Source organism: Mycetomoellerius zeteki, unplaced genomic scaffold (assembly GCF_001594055.1).
Source record: "Mycetomoellerius zeteki isolate Tzet28-1 unplaced genomic scaffold, Tzet1.0 scaffold20, whole genome shotgun sequence".
Taxonomy (NCBI): Eukaryota; Metazoa; Arthropoda; class Insecta; order Hymenoptera; family Formicidae; genus Mycetomoellerius; species Mycetomoellerius zeteki.
The window spans coordinates 2,339,343-2,364,924 of NW_017256957.1; the positions used below are offsets into that span (position 1 = coordinate 2,339,343).

Sequence of the window (25,582 nt, forward strand, 5' to 3'; positions counted from 1 at the left end):
CAGTCATACTGAATCTTGACGTCAGAAGCGAGAAATGACACGTTAATTTTTTTACGTGCAATTTGTAAATAAAGACAATTTGGATAAAACAAAATAATGAGATCGCTTTAAAACATTTGTAAAAATGGACGAAAACTATGCTTATCTCGCCTGACAGTCAGTAATTAATCGTAAAAAATGATAAAAGACGTGTAAGTGAAAATAGGCTACGCATGCGCATTGAATAAAAGCACTTCACACGATCTCATCATTTCGTTTTGTTTAAATTGTCTTTATTTATCAACGACACATAATAAAAATTAACGTATTATTTCTCGCTTCTGATGTTACGACTCAATATGGCTATGGTGACTACTCAGATAGCCTTAAGATAAACAACGCAATAAAAGCAATAAATAGACGGTTTTTTCGTAGACTAAAAAAAAAAAAATTTCTAGATTATAACTATTTAGATAAATAAAACAAAGTTCCAACTACTGCTTTCATCCGTTGATTGATCAACATATATGTGAACGCGGTGCGCTTGCATTGAAACCGTTTCAAATCTCTGGCATTCGCTGACCCTCGAAGCTAAACCACCGAATCCTCATCTGCTTTCCTGGAAGAACGTTGCCAAAGTGAAGGCAAACTCAATGGTTTACTTTCGACAGTGGTTTACTTTCGACAGTCAGCGAATAACGGAGAATGCAAACCGAGTGTAGACATCGCGCTTAACGCGTTGATTAATGGGTGTTTAATTACTAAAGTATTTCATCTCAAGTATTAAATTCTCTACGAAATCTTGCCTGAGGAAAAACGAACGTAAAATTTGTTACAGAATTTATAACAAAATCAAGATTCCTAAAAGTCTTGGAATACCTTATATATCGATCAGTTTTGTCGATGCGTTTGCACGCCTTACTTCATCACTTCGAACGGGCGTCGTGTTTCGCGTTTGAGATAGAGAACTCGGTCAGTAGTTGGTTGCTACGATCGAATGTCAATGGCGATTTTTCCGGCCGTGATATACGGAGCGACCTCGATATTCCAGACGGCGCCAGGCCGGAAGAACAGGCTTTTCACATAACGGGAAATCGAGAAGTTCAATTAAATGCTGGTTCGAGAGCCAAACTCTGAATTCGAGATAACGAGAAACAAGAATTCGACAAAAAAGCACAAAGGAGTATATAATGAAATTGAACACATGTGTGATAAAGACCGGAAAATCAGACGCATAAGAAAAAAATATTGATAACTATATCATTTTCTTCTGCCAAGCGTGTTTAATACTCATTTTTCGTTATCATTAGGTAATTGAGCGTTGTGGTAACATAATTCACAAACAAAATATAAAATATCTCAAAATATAAAGTAGCTTACAATCAGGACCAGTGCGATACATTAAAATGTATTCAATTTAATTTTCGAGCGTTTAACATTCGGCCGTTCGCTTGCCGACACTCGAGAGCTGCTTTTAAATCCGGCTCTTCAAATGCACCGCCGCACGTTTAACGCGGTCGTGCACCTCGTCAGCTCGCGGCGTGAGTTTTACTATATCCGCAATGCTGGCTACTGACGTGCAGTGGAAGTGCAGGTGACACGTCGACGGCGGCGGCGATGGTGACGGCGGTAGTGGTGGCGGCGGTGGTGGCTAGCCACCGCGATGCAGCGTGTGTGTGTGTGTGTGTGTGTGTGTGTCTGCGGTAGGGCGATTCCCGTCGCGCGCACAATCGGACACCTGTGCGGTCGCACAGAAAATTACCATAATTCGAGTCATTATTCTCGTTCTAAAAAAGAAGTCTCTCTCATCGGCCGAGACTGTCCCGACTTCCGGTTGCGGCGAAGCTTTCCGCTCTGTTGCCCGATCGCGCACGAAACGAGACGAGATGAATTGAAGATCGAGGCTTTTTCACGAGGGCTTTCCGAAGGATTAGGTGGTTTCTGCTGACTGGGACCCGAGATCCTCGAGCGATAACGAAGGATCGAATGTATTCAGGTCGATGGGGCTAACTTTACGATGAACGGTTCGGGGTGAAACTAATAAGAAAGCTTATCATAATTTAAAAGTACATCACAAGATTTAAGAAAAATATTTTCGTATAAGTTCCGAAATATAATATTTTGATGTATAAGTTCCGAAAAATTACTTAATTTCTATTCTGCACAATAGCATCATTTTTGCTTTCGCAAGAAAACTTTTCGTATTCAAACAAAGTTACATCTAACGCTAATTGCGAAATTAAACTTTTACAACAGAAATATTTGTGAGATATTATGTACGAAACATGTTTTATTTCTTATTACGAAACATTATTATTTAATTATTAAATAGTCTGAGATAACAAACGCAAGCATATTAATAAAAATTTAATTAGACAAAAGGTAATAAAATTTAATAACATATAAAGTACATTTTACGGCGCTTTATCAATGATTATTAAAGTGAAAGAATTTAATAGATATTCATAATATTTGTAGTAACTTTGCATTTTTCGAGCTTCTTAATAAAACGATATCTTCTCACTAAGCCGCCATCGTATCGTCCTTTTCGAGAAGTTTCCAATATCCCTCGCTAATCTCGTGTGATTTTTTATCCACGCTTAAAGATTGGCTTCGCAAAGGGTTAATCACCGCTATTAACCGTAACCGTAAGCTCGGAGCTTAACCGTCGACCTGTCTCCGAACGTTGCTTCTCTTTAATGTCTCGGAAGTCTCGCCAAGACTCGGATAACGAAGGAGCGCGGTTAAGCGGCGAAAAAGCAGCTTAACCTCCTCGCTTCTCGGCCATTTATTTCTTGATGACGCCTCGCTCGTAGTCGCGATCGAACGATAACTTTCGTCGCTCCGGCCGACGATAAGAAACGACGCTAAACAAAAGCGAGAACGAGATAACGCAATGTTCAGGCGACGAACAGCTCCGAAAGGAACAGAAATCGTCGGCGCTTTTATCGACATCATCGTCATTGTAGTCGTCGTTATTGTCATTGTTGCGAACGAGGTGTCTTTTCACGCGTCAAGAATTGAACTAGACAAAACCTAAGTCTTCGAACAGGTTTTTCGAGCTCTTATTCTTCCATTTTCGCGCTGCGAATGAATCGTCTGTGTTCATAAAGAATTCAACATATCGGCAGCTCGCAACGCTCATACAAAGCGGAAGTAAAAGGAAGACAGAGAAGAAAAAGAAGAGGTAAAACGCAAGCGTCGGATACGACGATTTCAAGCTGGCCACCGCGCGCCACGTGATCGATACTGGAGCAGCCAAGAGGTATCGAAAGACTTCTGGAAGCTCGGAAGGAGGCGCGATAAATCTGTTTCGGAGACTATCGAAATTCCGTGGACGTAAAGTACAAGGGGTTCACACACACACACAGAACGTGGAGAGAGATGATGACGAAGGGAGGCTGAGAGGAATCGAAAGTAGATAAGGATTGACTGACTCGTGTCTTCGGGACTTTGGTGCAAAGGGTGCATTGGATCCTTCCATCGGTGCAAAAAGGTCTTTACGCACGCACGCACGCACCAACGTCGAGAGTCACGCGTGCGCGCACACATGACGCACACATGACGCACGTATAAACGAACGCGTCGGACAAGCTGTGTGGAAAGCGGTAGCTATTGTTACGGGTATTATTTGCCGCTAATCAGAATGGGCGGTCGACCCGGGTGCGAGGGTGTAGGTCTTTGAGGATCTTGCGTGTGTGCGTGCGTGCGTTTGCGCGGGTATGCGGTGGTGTTTACACAGAGAGGGGAACGAGAGAGAACAGACTCGCGCGTGCTACGCGCAGCTCCTAGCTGAACGCACCGCTACTGCGAACGAGACACAGCCTGATTGCAGACCCCGCTCTGTCGTTGTCGGTACCACGCCCTGACCCACGAGATTTTCAAGATACCCGGCACACGATCCACAAGCCCCGCACTTTATGCGGGGTCAACCAACTCGACCCCTCGTTGTTACGAGCGCGATATCGATACAACGGCGCGGCGCAACGAAACTTTCTTACGACGGTGACGGTACTTAAGTACGAATAGGAAAACGATGGTCAGAGTAGCATTTATTATAACCCTCATCTTACTTTAAAAAATGCACGTAACTAGGTATAGAGTGTCACAGTAATCACGTACACACTCAAGAATATTATGTTCAGAGTTAAACTTTAAAAAAGTCGCAATATCGAGACAACTTCGAGTTATAAGCAATTGAAAATTAAGTAACGTTGGCACAAGTTAAAAAATAGAATATTAAAAAATTTCCTTCACAAATGAACGAAGATAAAAGAAATTTGCATTTAATTTCGAATGGACTTTACTTTGACAGAAACGTAATTTCAAGCTCAATTACCAAGATATTTAACTTTAAAAAGTAATATTATGTCTAGAAAGATTTTTATCAAGTCTATTTCAAATCGAACAAAATTATATATAATCAAGGAAAAAGGATATATAAACGTATGAAATCAGACACTAAAAATTAAATATTCGACAAAATTACAATGTTACAACTATAAAGTTGTTGTATACAATAAAACTTTGTTCGTAATTTTTCTACTCTGTTATATACATAAAATACGTGATATAATAAAAAAAGAGATGAAAAACGTGCGCGAAAGAAAGTGATAGAGAAAAAGCGTAAAAATAGAAACTCACCCGTGCAGAAGAAAGTGAAGCCTCGGCGTTGTGTTGACGCTCCAGTGACTCGTAGTTTTGCCAGTAATATTTCTGCAACAACAAAATTCACGATTAAGTCCATAGATTGATCGCTATGAGCTATCGATTCGATATTTAAGCCTCTCGAATGTTTGTTCCCGGTAATATTTGCTCGCAATGTATGGCTCGCGATTGAATTTACAGGACGAGCTAAGACCGAAAAACCTTTTCACAAAGACCAAAACTTTTCACATTTCGCTTTCGAGATAGGAGAAATCGCACGTCAGGTGCTGAATTTTGTATATACTTGTGAATTTGAAAATATTTTGAAAATATTATAATCTACGATACTTTAAAAAATAATAAGCAATTTTAAATGCATTTATGTATTAATTAAACTATTGTAGTTACAATTCTTTTATAATTAAACGTTAATATCAATATTGTACGATTTATTTTATTTTATTTATTTAGTTCACAAAAGTATAACATTTTTGTAAAATTTAATAAATGAAAATCTATCTATAAAAATTGTATTTCCGCTGTCACATCCAGTTCTATAATTTTGATACGTATAATTATATCGCTATATATTTGATATTGTATAACTAATTAGTAATGATGTGCTAGTCAAAGTATTGGTAAGTCGTTCCAAAATATAAGTGCTCGACGACACTCCTCTCTAGACTTTAATAAGTAAATATCACGTAAAATGCATCACGACATTTCTGAGAGAGCAATGTTCGAGCGTGACACGGTATGGTGGATTTTAAAAGAGACTGACAGACTGCGGATCCATATATGTACATATTAGCAGGATAGGACGTATGTCCCGAAATACATCGCGTGTTTGTTCCGATGGCGCATTATTTTCGAAAGTCGTGAATGCCAATCTCCGGGACGCCATGTATCATTTATATGCTTTTAATCTTCATTATGCAAAAATAGTCGCAAAAATATGTCATCAGAAGACAAATAATAATCAGAAATGAAATATTGGATCTTTGTATACATAGGTACACGAAAAGAATATTTTGGTTGAACTTAAAAATTTAGCTGGCTATAAATCTGAAAATAATTTCGTAGGATTCTCGAACCTGATGAGCAATGTTTGTGTTTTAATATTTTAGCAACCAGTTTGAGCGTCCTACATAATTATTCTGATGTTCTAACAAAATTATTTGCAAATCTGTGTTTAAATAAATTTTTAGATACTTCAGTAAATGTTTTTTCCGTGTATCATAAATGAAATTCGCGTTAAAAATCAATCAATTTTGCAGCACTGACTCATTGTCAGCACAGAACAAATATTGTGTATCAGTGAATTTTATTCATTATTCAATTTCATGGATAATACGAATCTCACAATGTTTGGATACTCGCAATTTAATATGTCCAACAGCTCTGTCTCACGAATGCACGAGACATCGTAGCGACAAGATGCGTAAGGCGATGCCGTCGAGGAGAATTATTCCGAGCACCGTGAGCGATATCGAGGAGACGATGGAATTTCCGTCGGCCGGAATTCTTGCTCCAGCCGAGGAATTTCCGGGCTAAAGAAATCGGGAAGTCAGCATACGGCGCGGCGCGCGACGGCGGAGTGATCCATGCATTCCGTCAAATCGACGGAAGTCATTTCCGAGTTGTTAACGGGAGCTCGAAATAGTTGGGCGAAGAAACCGACAAAACTGACACCCACCCGCGAGCGGTATTTGCAGGCGGAATCGCGTTGCGGCTCGGCTGACCGCGGCTTCTCCGGAAGTGCCGTATCTCCGAAGGGTGTACATACATACATATACCGCGGGGTTAATTCGACAGTTGCCGACAAGGACGTCGAGAATGTTCTCTCTCGGATTCTATCCGAAGTATTCCGAGCATAGAGCGCACCTCCAGTCCGCAAACTGACCGCTAACTGGCGATTTTTGAGGAATCCGAAGGTGACTGACACGCCGCCTAAGCTCTCCAATCGCTCGATATCGATCTATCCACGGATTCAAGGGAGAACACTGTTCTGACCGCCGAATCGGAACATCGAGAGATAATTCGCTCTCACATACAGACATGCACACGCACACATTTGCATGAAAATCGATGTCCAACTATTCTGGCACGACGCGTTTACGCGCTAATACCAAAGCAGTTAACCTGCTGCTAATATTGTTGATTATCCAAAGTAGATAAGACCTTTTAACTTTAAACTTGAAAATGAGCTTGTAACATTTTTGTTTTGTTGCTTCTCGTTGCCTTCATGTTTCGCAGTTAAAGTACACGAAAAGAATAGTTTTGCTAAAGTACTTACTTAAAAAGGACACCGCACTAATTTACATGGGAAATTGGGTCTTAGTGAAATAAGTTAGTTTTCACATATAATACAGCTTCTAATGTGGAGAACAAAAATGCCATACAATGAGAGAAAAATGTCAAAGTATTGCGAAGCAAATAATTACTTACGATGTTTTTTTTTCGATATTTATTAGTTATGAAAAAATTTAACTGTGATGACAAAATATACATTTCTGTGAAATATATCTCATTGATTGAAAACAATAAATTAGATGGCTTACTTACTAAGAATAAAACTTTATTTAGCCATATTAAATAAAGATTTATTTCAGTGAAATAAATATATTTTGCTCAAATAATTTTTTAAGTATCTTTTTCTCAGTGTAGATATAAGATTCAATAATGGATAGTTTTTGAACCATGATATATAAAAAATGTACTGCGAACACAAGTTTTTTACTTTTAATACACCACAACTCAAAAATTATTCATTATTGAGCCATGTGTCTATAATATCTTTTGTTCATATCATTATAGCTTTATATACATATACAGGGTGTTTCCAAATTAAATCGCAAAACTTCGGGAGCGTGTAGAGGAGTAAAAAACTAAGAAAAAAAGTCCTATAGACATATGCTCGTTTTTGCTCCGTTTCAGAGAAATCGAAAAAAAATGTTTTTTTTACCTGCAAGATTAAATGGGGACCGTTTTCTAAATTTCTTGGAGAATGAATTTTCTGACTATTTAGAAAACATCCCATTACAACAACGTACTGAAATGTGGTTTCAATTAGATGGATGCCCTGCTCATTACAGCAGAGTCGCTAGAACCTGGTTAGATAGAAAATTCCCACAACGATGGATTGGACGTGGAGGAGCAGTACATTGGGCAACTCGTTCGCCCGACTTAACGCCATTAGATTTCTATGCATGGGGTACTCTGAAGCAAGAAGTTTATTCTTCGCCTATTCAATCAGAGCAACATTTGAGAAATCGTATCGTAGCTGCAGCGAACAGAATATCGCAAGAACAGTGCCTGGCTGCTACAAGAGCCGTGTTTGACAGATGCAATGCTTGTATTGCTGCAAGAGGTGCACATTTCGAACAAAATCTTCATTAAAAAGTTTATAAATAAAATAATTAAAATAATAAATTAAATATATTTTTTTCTTTTTTCGTGATTTCCTGCGAAACAAAGCAAAAAGGAGCATATGTCTATAGGACTTTTTTTCTTAGTTTTTTACTCCTCTACACGCTCCCGAAGTTTTGCCATTTAATTTGGAAACACCCTGTATATATGTGATAACTAACTCATTTCATCGGGATTTATCTTCTACATAATTAGTGTGGGTAGTTTAAATAGATATGGATCGGAAAAAATATATATAATTCTGTTGGGCTATTAAAATAATTATGTAGAAAACTCAAGCATGATGAGCAATGCTGTAAAAAGTTTTGATATTCTAGCAATCAGCTTGAGTGTCCTTCATACTTATTTTAATAATCCAACAAAATTATTTTCAGATACGTATAATCTAGTTGAATTTTTAAATATTTCAATAAAGCCGTTCTTTCTCTGTATATTTTTAAATTCTTAAACTTTATGGTGTATGATTAAATCCGTAAATCATTAAGAAATATATAGGTATCTATTTCGCATTTTCTCAGCATATTTATAAATTATATACAATTCATATAGTTATAATACGAATTTGGACCGATGAGAATAAATCTAATTAAATAAGAGAAATCCTATATTTAGTTGCATCTTAATGCTTAAATATTTCTGTGTGAATTTATATCTGATTCTGCAAATTGTGCGACGAGATTTTTTTCCGGCTTTGAAACGCAATCATGAGCAAAACCAGAATAGTAAACAAATAAATTATATATATGTATATATAAATTATATTTTTTTTTATATTATCACTTTAACTTCATCTCTTTAAAATTAATATGTTGATGAATGGCGAGAGATTTTCATCTACCCAATTTCAAGTTACTAATTTTTTTCATGTTTGAAAAAAATGAATAAAAATTTACACTCGCGCAAATGGAAAAGCTATTGGAGTTATCTCTCTCATTTTCGTTTTAAAAAGGCATGTATGATGACGCAGTCTAAATTTTTTCGAAATTGCGAACAAATTTTTTGCAGCATACCGCACGCGTTCACGTTACTCAAACGAAACTTTATGATGCATGCCCGGTCTTAATTAAGCTCATACATCTCCTTGGATGCTCCTCTTGAAAAATATTGCTAAAGTTCGTTCCAACATTCATTATACTTTAGTAATACGCGCTGCTTTAACCCTTTGATGCGTTAGATAGTCAAAATGACTCCGCGCGTTGTTAAGAATTCTCACGTTATACGTATATCTTTAGATGGACACGTTAAGTCGATCGTAATGTGCATCTCCTATTTTTCTATTCCAACCACGAAGCCTGCGTCAGAAGCGGCGTAAATGATAGGGGCCATGTGAAAACGGGAATGGCGAATTATAGAGCGCGAAAGAAAGCGCGCTCGACTTGCGGAGAGAGCACCGAATGCGCGTTCCCGTTGTAATTCGAGTGCGAAACTACAGGAGGAAACTTCCTCCCCAAGACATGTATCTCGGTCTCCGAGATAACGTATAGTCGTGTCGTTTGTCACAGAATCTCGCTACGCACGACCCCGTCCTTGTGCCCGCATCTTCCGTAAGCCCGTTTCCAGTTACTGCACGAAGACCAACTCCAATGCGCATCATTAAAGAATTTCCAGCTGCAGTCTTATGACAGATATATTTCTTAACGTGCAATTTAACTTCAATTGATAAACCCAAAAGCTTTTATCATATTCGTGTATATGCAGGTAGTAATTTACCTCTGAAATAAAATTAACATTTAATACGATCATTGATAAATATTAACTAATGACTGTTTTGTTTCTACTGAAATATAATAATATTTTAGTATTATATACATAAAATGATAGGTAAACGAATATTCAGATTTTTATTATATATATATATATATTTAATTAAATTATTATATTATTTATTAAACTTATAAATTACCAATATAAATTCAAAACTAAGTTTCTCATATTTTTAATATACTGAAATAAAAAAATGGACTTCTATAATTTCAATTTAATTAGAAAAGGATATATATTGCACTACTTAAAAATAGCAATTAAAAAAATTAGAAACTAGTTAGTTCAGTATTAACACTGACAATTTCAGGTTAACGCATGAGCGAAGAAATTCCAAATCAAGTCTCTAAACATGAGAAACGGTAAAAGTACGTGAATTCATGTACCATGCGAAAGCCACAAAACAACATGGAAAACAACGTCGATATGCACGACTCAAAAATTCCAGCAGACGTGAAGCAAATTCGTGGGCGCCGCGTATCTGCTTATAATTCGAGTGTAAAATCGCAAAATAACGCGACGAGAAATTCCGATGCCGACAACTCGGAAATTCGGAGGTGGAAAACTTCTGCCTATGGAAAGTTTCTCCATAGGCTGTGTATTTCACATCGGTAGGAGGCGTGGAACCGCAAAATAATACGAGTACCGCCCTTTTTTCGCAGATGTGCGTCTTTCCAAATCGATCCGCGCAGCGTTTCTAGCCTGCTTGAAGAAAAATATCGATGTGCCTGAAGCTCCACAAAGAGAAAAGAAAAGAAAATTCACCAAGTTAACGGAAGTAACGTGCGAAGACGAACGACCGTCGTCCGAATTTCGCGCGCCGTAAATCCGCGACGTTGGCTGATCGGCTTCGCCGGTAAGAGGAGAAGATCGTTGAAGATCGAAGGAATAAACAGAGTAGACACATATACAACAAGGAGCAAAACAGAGAGAGAGAGAGAGAGAGAGAGAGAGAGAGAAACAGAAGGAGGGAAGGACCATCGGACTTCTACGGGAATTCCGTAAGTCGTGCGTTCCTGTGCTGTAAATCGAGCTGGAAACCAGGCAGCAACAACGGCAGCGGACCGCCGAGAGATATCCAACCCCTCGGTGCTTTCGCGTGTATCTCGATACGTTACTCCTTTCCGGGAGGTAGAGAAGAGAGCCCGCAGAGCTCGAGACGGGTCGAGGCCGGGAGACGATTGCTTTGCACTTCTGTGCACGCCCCCGGGGCAATCGTAAGTTGAGATACCTAGTAGGGTATCCACCCCCGACGGTCGCACCCCTTTAGCGTCCCATACCCCCGGTCTTCCATCCACCCTCGCTCGCTTGCTCGCGCTCTTGGCTGTTCATACTTCTCTTAGTGGCTGGTGCTCCTCTCTCAGTGGCGACGCCGAAGTCTGGAGTCCCGAATGCAACCGGCACCCGCGTGGAGAAGGGTAAAGGAGGTCGGGGGCATTGGGGCCGGGGATAGGGAGGCGAAGAGATCGATCGCTCGAACGTGCTTTCGGCATCGTCGAATATTACCTACCACCTATATTCCCAGCCACATAGTCGGTATATGTACGTACGTAATACTCTCCGGGGGGTACGTATGAGTGGGTAGATGGGTGTACGTGTACGGGGTGTCCTGTACCTATCTACCGCGCGTGAATAAGCCTTCAGCTCCAGATGATAGAGAGTGGTGACTAAGAAGAATGACGGCTGCTACAGAGTCGAGGTATCAATGGCTATCGACTTAAGAGACGATAAAAAATCGATGAAGGACCATTAATAAATTAAGCGGGTTATAAACGGGTAATAAAGTCCCCCTTTTGTCCCATTCTAAGGGAAACTTTAGCGAAAGTTTAATTCGAGCTTTAATTGCAAAAATAACATTGTAATTTATTAAAGGAACGTGATAATCGATGACTCAAAATAGACCAATCTTATAATTCATCGTAAAAGTGGTAGCTCGATCGTGCTAGCGTGTTAACTCCGAGACACCCCGTACACGCGATCGTATGCGCGCCAAGCGCGTATGTTATGTGATATAATACGCGGTGTATGTCCATGGGGTGTGTATATAACGGATAGGTAATATATACATAACGCGCAGACCGCGACCAAGGACTCGCCGCGCGCTGCACGGGGAAGGTGAGGTACGGAGGCATTGTTGAGCGACAATGGCTGTGATTCGTGGGCCATCTGTCCGCCTGTGGTTCGAAAATTGCGCGGAAAATCGAAAGCACTGTCACGAAAGAGGTGCATGGGGAGGAATACGGGGGAGGGGGGAAACTTGCATCTCTGGCGTATTATGGCTCTCGGTATTATCGCGGGTCATGCGGGATATCGAGTGTTCGTGAAGTGGCTAAAGAATTTTCGTTTGGGACACCGATAGTCGCGATGCGAGAGAGAGAGAGAAAGGAGAAAAATCCGTACGGAGAAATTGGATACTCGCGATATTTTGTGAGCCGAATGCGATAACTTGTGCTTTACATTTAATAAAACGGAACGGGGACGACGTCGCACTATTGAGCCTGTAGCCGCGGTTCTTTTCTATCGGGTTTATAATCCAAGCTTTGCGATACGCGTAATTCTCTCGGAATTTGTGTCCCAAAAGATTTAACTCTTTGAAACTCTATGGATAGAAAAATGACATAGTGATTTATATTGCCGATATGCGTTCTTTAAAATTTGTGATATTATGGCATATACATATATGTTGAATTATTCTCCCTTTTATTCTCCTTCGCGCAGTCTCTATTTGCTGTAACTTTGTAAATTAACAAGAGAGAATTACAAATAACATCGAGGTTGATAATATAATCGGCAGATATATACGGCCGATAAAAATGAAACGTACAGCAAAAAGAAGAGGATGTTCGTGTGAATTCGAACGTAATACTTCTTCGGGCTCACAGGTAATATTTCCAGTCGAGTCTGGCAAGCTTCTGCTCGCTGGAAAGAGTTCGCAGTTGAAACACGTGTTACACGAGTAGTCCGTGCAGGGAACGGCGCACTGGTGCCCCACGCGAGTAAATTATAGATAAGGCGAGAAGGCAGGCACTTCATTTTCGTGCAGATTATTCGTAAGGCTACGCGCGGTAAAGCGCCAGTCAGCAGTTCTCTTTTTTGCTAGTAATTTTCTTGCGTTTTCGGACAAACGTGAATGCGCGTGTCATCAGACGTCCGTCGTTTTGCGCGAATAGCTATGTGTCGCAATAATTGACTTCTTCAACTTATCCGGATTTTTACCGCCAACTTTTGCTGTCGCAATTTCCTTCGTTCTGGGCTTCCTTCTCATTTCTATTGCTTCCTTTCCTCCTCGAGTCCTCTTCTCGCCTCTATTCAACAAAACTTTATTTTCCTTGCGCGCCGACTAGCGGATCTCTGGCGCCGCGTTTTTAAAGTAAATAAAACTTTTCGCCAACACACTCCTCGGTGCCTCCATTCGAATGCCTGAGCACCGATGACGTCCGTCATTCTGTGAATGTGTGTACCTGAGTGACGGGAGAGATGTTGAAAAACGTATTTAGATTCGAGTGGCAGCTATACACGTCGCGACGATTAGGTCATATCGAACAACTTTCTGTTATAGATCCACATGGTTTGCGAAATATCAAATATAACAAAGTTAGATTGCATTTTTCGTACATTGTACGTTGAAATAATTTTAATGTTTTTTCAGAAATTGCGAAAATAATCCAAAGAGAATTAATATTATATGCCAATCTTCTCTAATTGAGTTTTAAAACTTGTGTAGCACAACATTTATTCGAGAGTTAAATATTATAAAGAAACGTGCGAGAAATTGAGCTTCGAAACGATACAGAAATTTACGGAACGCCAGGAAACGCCAGGAAATGATTTCACATCACAATATTCCATCAGAAGTTGTAGAGTATACATTATGTAATGCTCTTATAAGCCCCCCGGATCTGCGATTGTTTTAATAGCCTCCGTGCGTCCCGACGGCACGCTCTATTCGTTAAATGTGATGAAAAACGAGCAACGACGCGACGCGGTGCGTCGCGGATCGAGGGAGCGATTCCATATCGAGTACCGAAGGATCATTCGGGTATTAAAGCTGATCCGTATTCGTCGACACGGTCCGCTTATTCGCCGCTCTCGTAATACTCGATAGCTACACACGTACATAAGCCTCATCCGTCCTCAAACTAGGAAAGCGGCGCTCTCGAGGGCCTCTAAAGGGTGAGTGTCGATTTAAGCGAACTGTAGCGCCCTACATTCTCCTCCTGTATGTACTGTGCATGTGCGTGCGTATTGACTCGTTACTAGCTAAGGAATTCGATATATCATAGGTACACTTCTCTCGATTAACCCCGGGTTTCCTCTGAAAAATTGAATATTATGTTTGTTCATCGCGAAAATTATGAACTAAGAACAACAGACTACATGCTTTCGTAATAATGCAATAATATCCTTTACAGATATCTCTAATGCTGGTCAATTTAATACAAAAAAAAAAGTTATACTTTTAACTATTTATTTGAAGTATTAAAAGTATTATTATTCAGTGTGTTTTTAGCACTCCAAATAAATAATTAATTACTGTCATTCAATAATAAATTGATCAGTATTAGATTTCGGTAAAGGATATTACGAAATGGATTATTACGAAAGCACATGTTCTTTTATATAAATATAATAATGTAATGCCTAAGAAATTACATTATTGCAATATATACAATTTATAAATGTAATAATTGTTCATAATTCTCTTTATTACGAAATATTATATATCGCAAGTATTGTTCTATAATATTGTACTTGCTGTTTGCCTCTTGCCTTTTGGTCAAAAAGGCAAAAGACAAGCAGCAAGAAACAGGAAACAAAGAACACATTGTAGAATAGGCTTAATCGTTCAACGTATAGCCTGTCGTGTTTTCAGAAGCCGGCATTTATTCTTTGTCGCGTCGGTGTGCCAAAGTTTTTGTCCAAACTGAATGCGGCTCCATCAAAAGAACGTACGTTACAAACGGTTTTTTCGAGGTGCACATATTTTGAAAATTTCTCTATTCGCGACTATTTAAACCTTCCCGTCTGGGATGCTTTGCTGCGACAGTAACAACAATCGTCCCGTGCCCGTCGTAAATCCCTCGCCAAGTAACTTTAAACATGCGCGCCGCAGTTGCGAGTGTAAACCTCGTCTCGCGTCAAATCACGAAATGCCACTCCGCGTACTGACCGTAAAGCGTGGATTTAATTTAAAGGGCAGGATACATATGGTCTTGTCACCAAGCAAACTATGGAGAAGGAATTTCAGGGACATTCGTTTAAACGAATCGTCCAAATAATCGTGATAATTACTCTTCAAAGAACGAGTTTCTCGAGAATCATTATCGAACATTATTAACAATTTGATTAATTAATATGAAATTTTTTAATACTCTAGAAACGATTCATCTATTTTGATATGTTTCTCTCTCTCTCTCTCTCTCTCTCTCTCTCTCTTTCTTATAAGTATCTCTTCAAGCTTATTCTAATGAAAATTTTTATTAATGGATTTTTGGTAGTTGTAAAATTAATCGAGAACTTTAAGAGCTTCGCGTAATATTTTGCGTAATAAATTAAGGCGCGTTAATCTAGAAGTTAACTCGCGAAGATGCCGAGGGGGTTGTTTTCAAAGTCCATCAAACGCGTTACCGCGACGGTGCATAGCCGCGACGGCGTTACGACGCCTATGAAAACGGTAAACAGGGTAATTAAGGCTCGCCGGGGGAGAGAAAAAGATGATTATGGTGCGGGCAATAAGAACATAATAGCGCGAACTCGATAACCGCGATGCGAAGGTGAAGCAACGCCTTAACGTTGCATGATTAACGTCCCAAAATTGCAGTGAGGCGGTGGTGTGTAACACATCGACCCCCCTGACTTTAGAACTTTGACCTTGCCTGAGACTCGCTTTTAGTATAAACTTTATCAGACTCTGTTAGTACAACATCACTACACATTATAGACTTAGAGATCATTAATTTTATTATTAGCTCATTTTCATTTTCTTTTTATTTTACTCATAATCTCCTTTCCTTCTATGCTATTTTATTTTAATGTTTAGTACGAAGGAAAATGTTTCATATGTCATATATATAATAGTAATGTGCATAAGTAATGCACATAATAATATATCATTTTGGTAGATGTCTTTACAGAATTTTTAAGATATTAAAATAATATATAATACATTTTATATATTTATTTATATAAGAAAAGTAAATCGTATTCTACCAATAGTATCGAAAAGAAAATCATGTGTGTTATACGATTTCATAATATCCGAGTATGCAAACGCTTTGTAGAAAAAAGTAAAAAATAAATACATTCCTTATATTTGCTCGATATCTATCTACACGGCGTATCTTTCATTCTATTCCATTAAGCGCGCCACGTTAATCCCGCGAATTATGCTATTCGGTGATTGCACAATCGCGACCATAAATATCGTGCAATAACAGTCATAAAAATTCATGTTAACAGCACGTAACGAAATACCAGATGAAATTGAACAATGTACATCCAAAAATAAAAAAAAAAGCAGAGAAAAACACATTGCGAAAAGCGCATTTCGTCGCCATTGTGAACCACAGTATTTTGCTAAATTCGAACACACACGAATATACACTGTGTTGCGATGATTGACTCGCCAATGGCGATCGTCGTGGAAAAGTGCATCAAAGCTGTGGGGGAGGTAATCCATCCTCTCTTCCCGTTCTCCCTGTCAACCCCTTTCAAACGCAATATGGTATACACACGTGACTGCGATAAACAATGATTAAAACAGAAAGAAATAAAACAACGCCGGACATATAATAAAAAAAAAAAAACGCAAGTATCACCGAAACGCGCACAACATTCGCGCCCTATGCGCGCGCGTGTAAATTCATGGCGAATATGTGTATTATTGCGGAGTCCAACGCGCTGGAGTTTGTTAAACATGGCGTGATTTATGGCCGCGCCGGGGATAAAACACGTTCGATGCGACGGCGTCGGATGCCTCGTTATATCCCACGATATTACTATTTTAGGCCGCTACATGTGCATGAGTATATATACGCGTGCGACGCTACCGGGTTAACTAATAACGCATTTTTCGTTTTCCCTTCTCTCTCTCTCTCTCTCTCTCTCTCTCTCTCATCCGTTCCATCATATTTTCCCTCTCCTCTCTCTTTTTTTATCTCTTTTCGTTCTCTCGCGCCGCACAGATGCCACGCACCGTCCGACGGCTGTAACGAATAGCCTCGAGAGTGGCGTGAATCAGCTCCAGGTTGATCGTTAATAGGACGTGCTTTCGGATCTGACTCACGTTTTCCTGGCAGCTCTCTTTTCGTGATGCCTGAGGGTTCGACTGTATCTTAAGATCGATTCATGCCGCGATAGATGAAGTGACTAATCGAGAAAAACGAAAGCCCCGGCAAAGAGTACCTAACATTAAGCTATTGTTTGGACATGCACGGAGAGAACAATTTTGCTGGAAGATCTAAAATTTTACTGGATATAGATCTGAAAATATAATTTAGTTGGACTATTAAAATAATTTTATTGAAAACTTAAACTGATTGCTACAGAATATCAAAATTTTTTGCAGCATTGCTCATAATTTCTTAGTTTCCAGCATAATTATGTTGATAATCCAACAAAATTAGTTTCAAATCTGTATCCAGCAAGGTTTTAAAGTCTTTCAACAAAATCATTCTCTCCGTATGAAAAACAAAATTAATTTCTGAATGCAAGTGCTGGAATATATAAAATTTTGGAAATGTAAAAAAAATAAAAATCTAATTTTATTTCATTACAGCAGACAAAAGTTAAGACGAATCGCGCATTGAGATACTCTTGGGATTACGATGCTAATTGTTAACCGTAACGACACAGTCTAATTAAAAACCACAATACCATATTCCCGACGGTACCAATTACACCGCAGTGCGTATCTCCCCTAATTTAAACGCACGCTAATAAAATTTCATGTGATGGCCTCAATGACACATCTCCACATTCAGTTGAAAACCGCAATTCTCCCTATTACGTAACCTTTCCAGCAGTCTCTTTTAGCAAAGGAACAATTGTGTGAAGGACCGGAAATTGGATTCGTTCGCAAGAGAAAATTAACAATTGTACTCGTACTTCGATAAAAAGTTCACGCTCAGGCACGTCCGCACCTTATCGTGTCCTTATCAAAATATCTACTGTTGTATCTTCGCAACGTGGACTCGCCCTTAAGACGATTCGCTATCGTGCGCAAGCCAGGTCCGCCTCGAGCTGCACTTCTAGCAGAATCAGAAAACAGGTACGGCAGAGAATTTTGGAACGGATAAAAGATACTCTGCTACGTGAGCTCCAGGCCGGATGTCGTGTCATGCGACGATAAGCGCAAACGGCTCGTGATAGGACAGCATATATACAACGCGAATATATATAAGCGCGAATGCGCAGTATGCGTATACAGTCTGGCCCGGAGAAATCTCACGTATTCTCGCACAATGGCCACCTTTGTCGCGTTTAGTTCGAGTTAGCGAGCGCGAAACGGCCGGGCGCGTAACGGGACGGCTGGCTTTCTTCTGATTTTAAGGAATTTCCTCGCGCTCGAGATGCCACATTCACGACGCTTTGTCGACGTTACAATGGCCGCGCGCGTTCGCGCGGACGTCGCACCTTTGACTTCGTTCGCGAAATCCGACGCCTCTCCGCCGGAACGCCTGATGAGACGCCGAGCTCCGTTAAAGGACGCCAGAAAATGCGGCCCCCATTATCTTTCCGTAATTAAGACAAAGCGCCCAGGACTGTGACATCGGACTGACTAGTTTGCCTAGTTACGAATTTCTGTTGCCACGAGGTGAATTACGAAAAAGTCTTTGAGAAAGTATCGCTTCTCATGCTGAATGTATACGTAATAGAAAATGTGTATATTGTTAATGAAAATTATATAATACTGCTATTTGTAACTACGTACATTATTAATCCAGGTCATCTTTGGCATACAAGCGAAATTTTATTCTCAAATTTCTCCGAAACAAAGAGAGGCTGAGTTTCCCCTTTAAAATATCTTGTTAAAAAACTATTTGATAATGTAATCGAAATATTTAAAGGTAACCTTGAATTTTTCCACATTTTTTGAAAGCCTAAAACAGTAAAAAAACTTGAGCCGGAGAGAATAAAAATAACTGATTACAGACGGAGTTAAAAATATCAATATTATGTAGCAATAATACATATATTTCTTGTATGATGATTATTTGTAAAAAAAAATCTTTTTCCTAGCATTCTAATGTAATCTGCAACGTATTCTTAAAAACTAAAAAGGAAATTTATTTACACGAAATAGAGAGAGTAGTGAAGTAACCCTCAAATATTCTGTGTAATGTTTCCGACATTATCCATTCAAAAGAAATCTGGCGTATTCGCATAATGCCTTTTTTCTTGTCTTAAAAGCACGAGTTCCAGACGACGACGCGACGTTCCTTTCTTCAAATTTTAAGGATTCTCGCGGTTAATATTCTCACCCTTCTTTATGAGCGGCGCGTGAAACAGGCTACCGGCAACCTACGATTTTCATCGTAATTTTGTTCTTTCCCTCTTCACTTAAATATGTCGATGCATGATCAATCCCGCGTAATAAATCATATAGTTACGAAGGTGAGATGTAGATAAATAATAAAGCAAGATTCGCGTTTATTATCAATTAAACATTAAGGTAAATCATAAAAGACATTATGGGTTAGAGTTTAAATTAATTTAATTGAAAGATATTGATGTCAGAAAGTCGGGCAAAAAATACAATGGTTGAAATAATCCATGTCCAAAATGCTGAAAAATGTATATCAGTATATATTTCCAAAAGCAAGACCTCGTTCTCTTTTTTCCTTTCTATATTGGACTTTTATGGTGGTCAGCGCAAAATCATAGTAGGTACTTATTTATATTGAGACTTATGGTTATACGTGCTCGCACTTCAGAATTAGTGACTTCGCGCCAAATTTTCTACGTGTTATATTTTTACGTGTGTGATTCGCGCCATAAACGCTGTGTGTTGAGAAAAATATACTCCAAAGATCTCGAGTAACCGAGACGAAGCCGTGTCCGTAGAAATTAAAGTTTACGATCGTGAGTTACGTCGTAATGGAAAAAAATAGGGACGTTAAAATTCAGCAACATGGTTGTATTTTGCAAGTATGTTACTCTTACGTGTTTCTTCATCGCCATAATTGTGGTGCTTATGAAAGAGTGGCTAATAATAATCGGTGGACCACCATGAAGTTTCAAGAACACGTTTCGCAGAACAAATGCGTGTGCTCTATTTTCGTTCCTTGCATACGATTTTATTGCACGTAGGAAGCGAACCTTGCATAATAAGAAATTTTGTAGTCCATAAAACTTGCAGAAGCGCACACGAGGATCTGAAGAAACGGCATCCTCGAAACCCATTAACTCAGAATTATTACAATGACACGCATACAAAGGTTTCGACAATAATAATAAGAATAAATACATGTGACGTTATAAAAATGTTTGTTCCTTTATATCATGTGTCATGATTTCAGTTAAATGGCATTATATTTTATACATTGAAAAAAATGTCCTGAATTTTAATAAATATTTGTTTGAATAGTACCAATTAAATTTACTAAACGGAAATATATTTGTTTTATTTGATACAAAGACCATTAATCTAATTTAACTATCATTTTTTATTGAGTAAATATTTATTTACTGGAAGTAAATGTTTAATTAGTAACTCTTATTCAAAGAAATATGTATAAAAATATATGTAAAAAAAAATTAATTTTTTTTTCTCGTGAGAATCAAGAAAAATAAATTTAAAACAACTTTACAAATGAAATACACTTTCTCATTGTATATAAAAATGAAAATAAAATTCCTATAAATAGGGATGGAAATAGGACTATTCGTTTTGCAATAACGGGAAAATCACAGTGCCATGAAGCAGCAAATTCGCGCATCACTTCCATATTCCCCGGTGCGGCGTAAAAGTTCTCGACGAAGGAATCGTCGAACGTTGGAATAATTTGTCCCTAAAGGAGTTACGGCCGATCGATTCGTGGTACGATGAACCGACTGACTGTAGTCAGAGCGCGTGAATTCTCTTCCACGGAACGTGTGAGTCAGGAAATATAAATACACTCTACACATAGAAACATACATCTAGGTTGGCCGACTGTTATAGTGATGCAGTTATGGAAATAAAATATTGATACATTCCGTTTTTGATATCCGTGTTAGATAGATTCGTTTTGGATCGAAATAAATATTGATATTTTGAATTGTTGAATAATTTTCTATACCTTTGTTGCCATACGTATATATTATTCGGGCAATAAAATATTTAAAACAAATGGTACTACAAAAAATGGCTTTATAAAAAATACAACCTATCCATATTCCTTACTGTATACTATTTAAAAAATTGAAAAAATGCATTTAAAGGTATTATTAGTAAAAAGTTTATTCACGCGATATGTACTATATTATATGGTATTCCTCCTGGGTGCTAACACTTCAAAATCTTTCTCATATCTGATTTAACAGAACGGAAAATAATTCAATCTTCACAATATGATAAAAGAACATTGATATATTTCATTCCTAATGAGAAATGTTCGCGGCTAACGAAGGATCAGACATCAATATTTCGGATAACTATTTCTCTCTTTTTCTAAAAGAGCAAATGTAGAGTAATTCATGGAAATATTACTCAAGAATCTGTTTTATAAGGCAATTTTAAATAATAATAGTTAAATAAATAATAATGTATAAATTGTAACCACAATATATTACGGCTGACTCTTAAAAAACAATACTTACAAAGATATATGAATATGCTATTTTTTTTTAAATCGCAAGTCATTTATGCAGTTTATAATTGGAATACCCATTTACGATTTTACGATAATTCTACATTTATGATAATTTCCATAAGTAACTTTTGAAATTATACACTGAGAAAAATTTCTAGTTAAAAACGAACAAATTAAAAAATTCTGATCATATCTCAATCAGAATTCTATTTATTTCAATTAGAATTTCATTTAATATAACCAGACTCTTTTCCTAATGTATAATATATTCGTGAATCGCTCTGCGATTTTTCTATTTCTGATTCGTACACGTTTCACCAGTTTACAGAAAGGCGCACTCCAAGAGGCGTGAATAAGTAGGTTCGTAGGTTTCTAACTAGTTCGATATCCGGCATGTATTCTGTACGCCTATCTACTTCGCGGCTTTATTTGCACGCAACTATCCTCAGCCCAGGGAAGCGTATAGAATTAGAAACAACGTGTAGAGCAAATTCCCAGAGTCCCCGAGATAATCCTGAAGTTTGTTTGTTTAAAGCGCGTCCGCGATGTCAGTGGGTAAGCGCACACTTGGACGCGTTCGCGAAAAGAAACTAAACCGCGACACACAATCGAAACAAGAGAAGAAAAAAGACGAATGGAAAGATCGGTATTTGCGAGCTTTATAGAGTTTCGCGGGGTGTTCATTAACGGAGCTTAACTCACCCCTAGTGGGATATTTGCATGGAAAGTTGATTAAAATAAACCAGTCAGGATACTTTTTTGCACGATCGCATGTTCGCTACTGGTAAATGATAATAACATGGATAAATGAAGGGACTGTTTGAAAATTAACGAGTTTGAAATATTTCAGCTTTTAGGAATTGCGGAGATTACAAATTTAAGGTTTTTAATCTATTAAATTTTTCAAGAAAACTACCAACGCGTTATATATTAAATCTATTAAAAGAAAATTTTAATTATATTTATCAAAATCTATTAACGATGAAGAAAATTCGCTATTATAATTTATCATTATTTTACCTATCTAGCTGTTCTTACAATTTTGCTTTTTATCTATTAATCCATCCCGACATGCAGCTTTTTTCTCCATTTGCATAATCGATGCGATCGTTCGCATAAAAATTTCCTTCAAGATCCGAGACGGGGGCGTAATCATATTAGATCTATCGCGCGCGGCGTTGCTCGACAAAAAAAAACGCAGCGTGAGCCCGGCATATTAAAAGCGTGAACCGCATCGCCCATGCTGGAGAACTCATTCCACCCTTAACCACCCTTCGCCGAGTCTCTAATTAATCGATAAGATCTTAGAAAACCGCGGGAGTCCTTTGCGCGGCCGTAGAGAAAAAGGGGTGTCGTGATAACGATAACAGGAGCGACAGCTCCTGCGTTGTGTGCGCGCGTCGATGCGCGGCAACAATCCTCGTCGTACCTGACCGGACCAGCAATTCAGCCCTGCCTGATTCCCCTTCTCCATCCATTCCTATCTCTTTCCCCCTCGTCGGAAAGGAGAGATCGTAATTAGGTAGCTGTCGGTTCCCGAGAGATGGGAAGACGCCGGCGTTGTATTAAACTTGAGGAGACACCGCACGAGGGAATCCTCCTCTATCGCCGTTCTCTCGCGCTGCTCCAATTAGTCGATAAGATCTTTCACCCAAGGCCGGGCCAAACCTTCGACGATGACGACGGGCACGTTGTCCCGGACGAAAGCCGGGGCTTTCCCGCCGAACGACGAGAACTGGCACGTTGTGCGGTTCGTGTTGCTTCGAATAAATGGGGAATGACATCCGGATAAGGTACGGCAAGGGAAAAGTTACCCCGACTTGTCCGAGGCAATAAGCTTATTACGAAATATAAGTGACTGAAAATGCTTACGAATGAAATTTTAGGAAATCATATTAATTTCATATATGCAATGATATTGTACATTTAATAGTAAAGATATAAAGCTATACAAACGTAATAAAAGTGTAAAGAAAATAAATCGAAAGGCGGAACTATTTAAATATGCATCATACATAGTAAGAAGCGATATATTAAGACTAAAACGACATAATGGATTTAATACTTTGGAACTAGAACAAACGATAACATTTTGTGGTAGAGGAGCCAACCAATGCGATTCTGCGGCTTTGGAATAGTAGGACCAACCCTGCGGCTTTGAGATAAAGGCCAATTTGGTGGTTTCGAGGTGGAAGCACAATTTTCTTTCTTCTGCATCTAGAACGGTATTATGACCGTTAATTGCAAGATATTGATGGACATATGATTTTCAAGAGTTAACCAAGGGCTAATATTTCATGCACCATACGATAAATTTGTCGAATGTGTCTTGAAAAACTTCTGCGAACTTCCCAAAAGTTTAGGGAAGTTCGCCATCAGGCGGTGAATATGAAATATTAGTCTAACACCGTTGGAATTTTGAAGTATCATCGTATCAGCACGTGACCGCGTTGAAGCTGGTCTCACTTAAAATCATATATCTCAAATTAAAATTAAAAATGTGCACAAAATGCGTCGCACAAGTTCGGCTCAGAATGCGTTCTACTTGATGCTCACGATGCTTGATGCATCAAGCATTATTTGTTCTCATTTAACATTTGATAAACAACAAGGATGAAATGATTCCTTGAGCGTCAAGTGGAACTGGAACGCACCCTCGTGAGAGAAAAAAAGCCGATCTAATAATCAAATCTCTTTTGCATCTGTCACATAAGTTACCAGTGTGCAACTGGGCGTATGCGCGCGTGCTTACACAAGAGAGCTTTTGCACCAGCTGTTATAATGGCGTCTACACGTGGACACAGCTGCGGCTGAGAACCCGTGACACAATCGATCCTTGGCGCGATTCCTATCGACACTCTAGGGGCGTTAAGCGAGATCATGCATTATCGCTCCCATGCACGCACGACACACCGAGTCTCGCGCAAAACCGCCACCGAGAAAGCAGGTCGCACGTTCTAGTTCGGATAGGAATCTTAAATCACAGTAGTAAAATCACAGTCTATTTTAAGAACGAAAGATGATTAAACTTGATAAAAAAATATATATATCTAAATCGTTTAAAAATCATTTATGCGCTGATTTGTAGCCGAACATAAACAGAACTAGGATTTATGTAGTTTATATATTCAATAATCAGTTGATTAGTGATTTATCATAAATGTGTGCGTTAGCCTTTTTACTAAATAACAATTCGAAAGCATTCATTTTGACACATACACTTGTGCTTTAAGGAAATTAATTCGTTAATTTACTTAATAGTAATACAATTCAAAAAGGCAATTATATTCTTCGTAATAAATTATTCGCAAATTTTTGATTCTCGTTAACATCTAGTTATTATTAATATTCTTATAAAGATGCTTATTAACATCAAAAATTATTAAATTGCTTCTCAGATTAATAATTGATAATAAGTGATATTACTCTGGTTCTGCTCATGATTGTGTTTTAAGATCGAAAAAGATTTTGGAGCGCGGTTGATAGAATCAGATATGTATATAAATTCTCACAGGAAATATTCACGTCTATTAAGCTGGCACAGCCACTTCAGCACAATCAAACGCGACCTATACCACATTTTTTTGCTATTTTTTTGCTAATTTTTTGCTCTATTCCCGATTTTTTTGCTCCAGCCGATTCGCTAAAACCCATGGCTGTGCTAGCTTAAGATCAAAGTTAGCACAGCCACAAAGAAAAAAAGCAGCAAATGAAAAATCAAGTACATATTCTTGAAGGGCTATTTTTTTGCTAATTTTCTGCTCCAATCTCGATTATTTTGCTCACCGTTTAAGTCGAAAAATTCGACCAAGAATGTGGCTGTGCTGGCTCGCGTACAAGAGTAAAGTACCTTAAAGCAATTAATTGCTCGGCTCATTTTGGTGTGAAAATGTTTCTAGATTTAATTGCTCTAAGAATATAGCAAATCGGATTTTTTTGCTCACCGTTTAAGTCGAAAAATTCGACCCAGG

At 38.5% G+C, this 25,582-nt stretch overlaps 1 protein-coding gene across 1 annotated transcript in view; it reads right to left on the reverse strand.

Annotated features, from left to right (window-relative positions):
* LOC108722310 (insulin-like growth factor-binding protein complex acid labile subunit) overlaps positions 1–25,582 on the reverse strand; it is a 233,462-nt gene that overhangs the window by 152,478 nt on the left and 55,402 nt on the right. Inside the window, exon 2 of the mRNA XM_018447334.1 lies at positions 4,624–4,695. Within this exon, the coding sequence (XP_018302836.1) occupies positions 4,624–4,695 (72 nt within the window). The remainder of the gene's footprint in view (positions 1–4,623; positions 4,696–25,582) is intronic.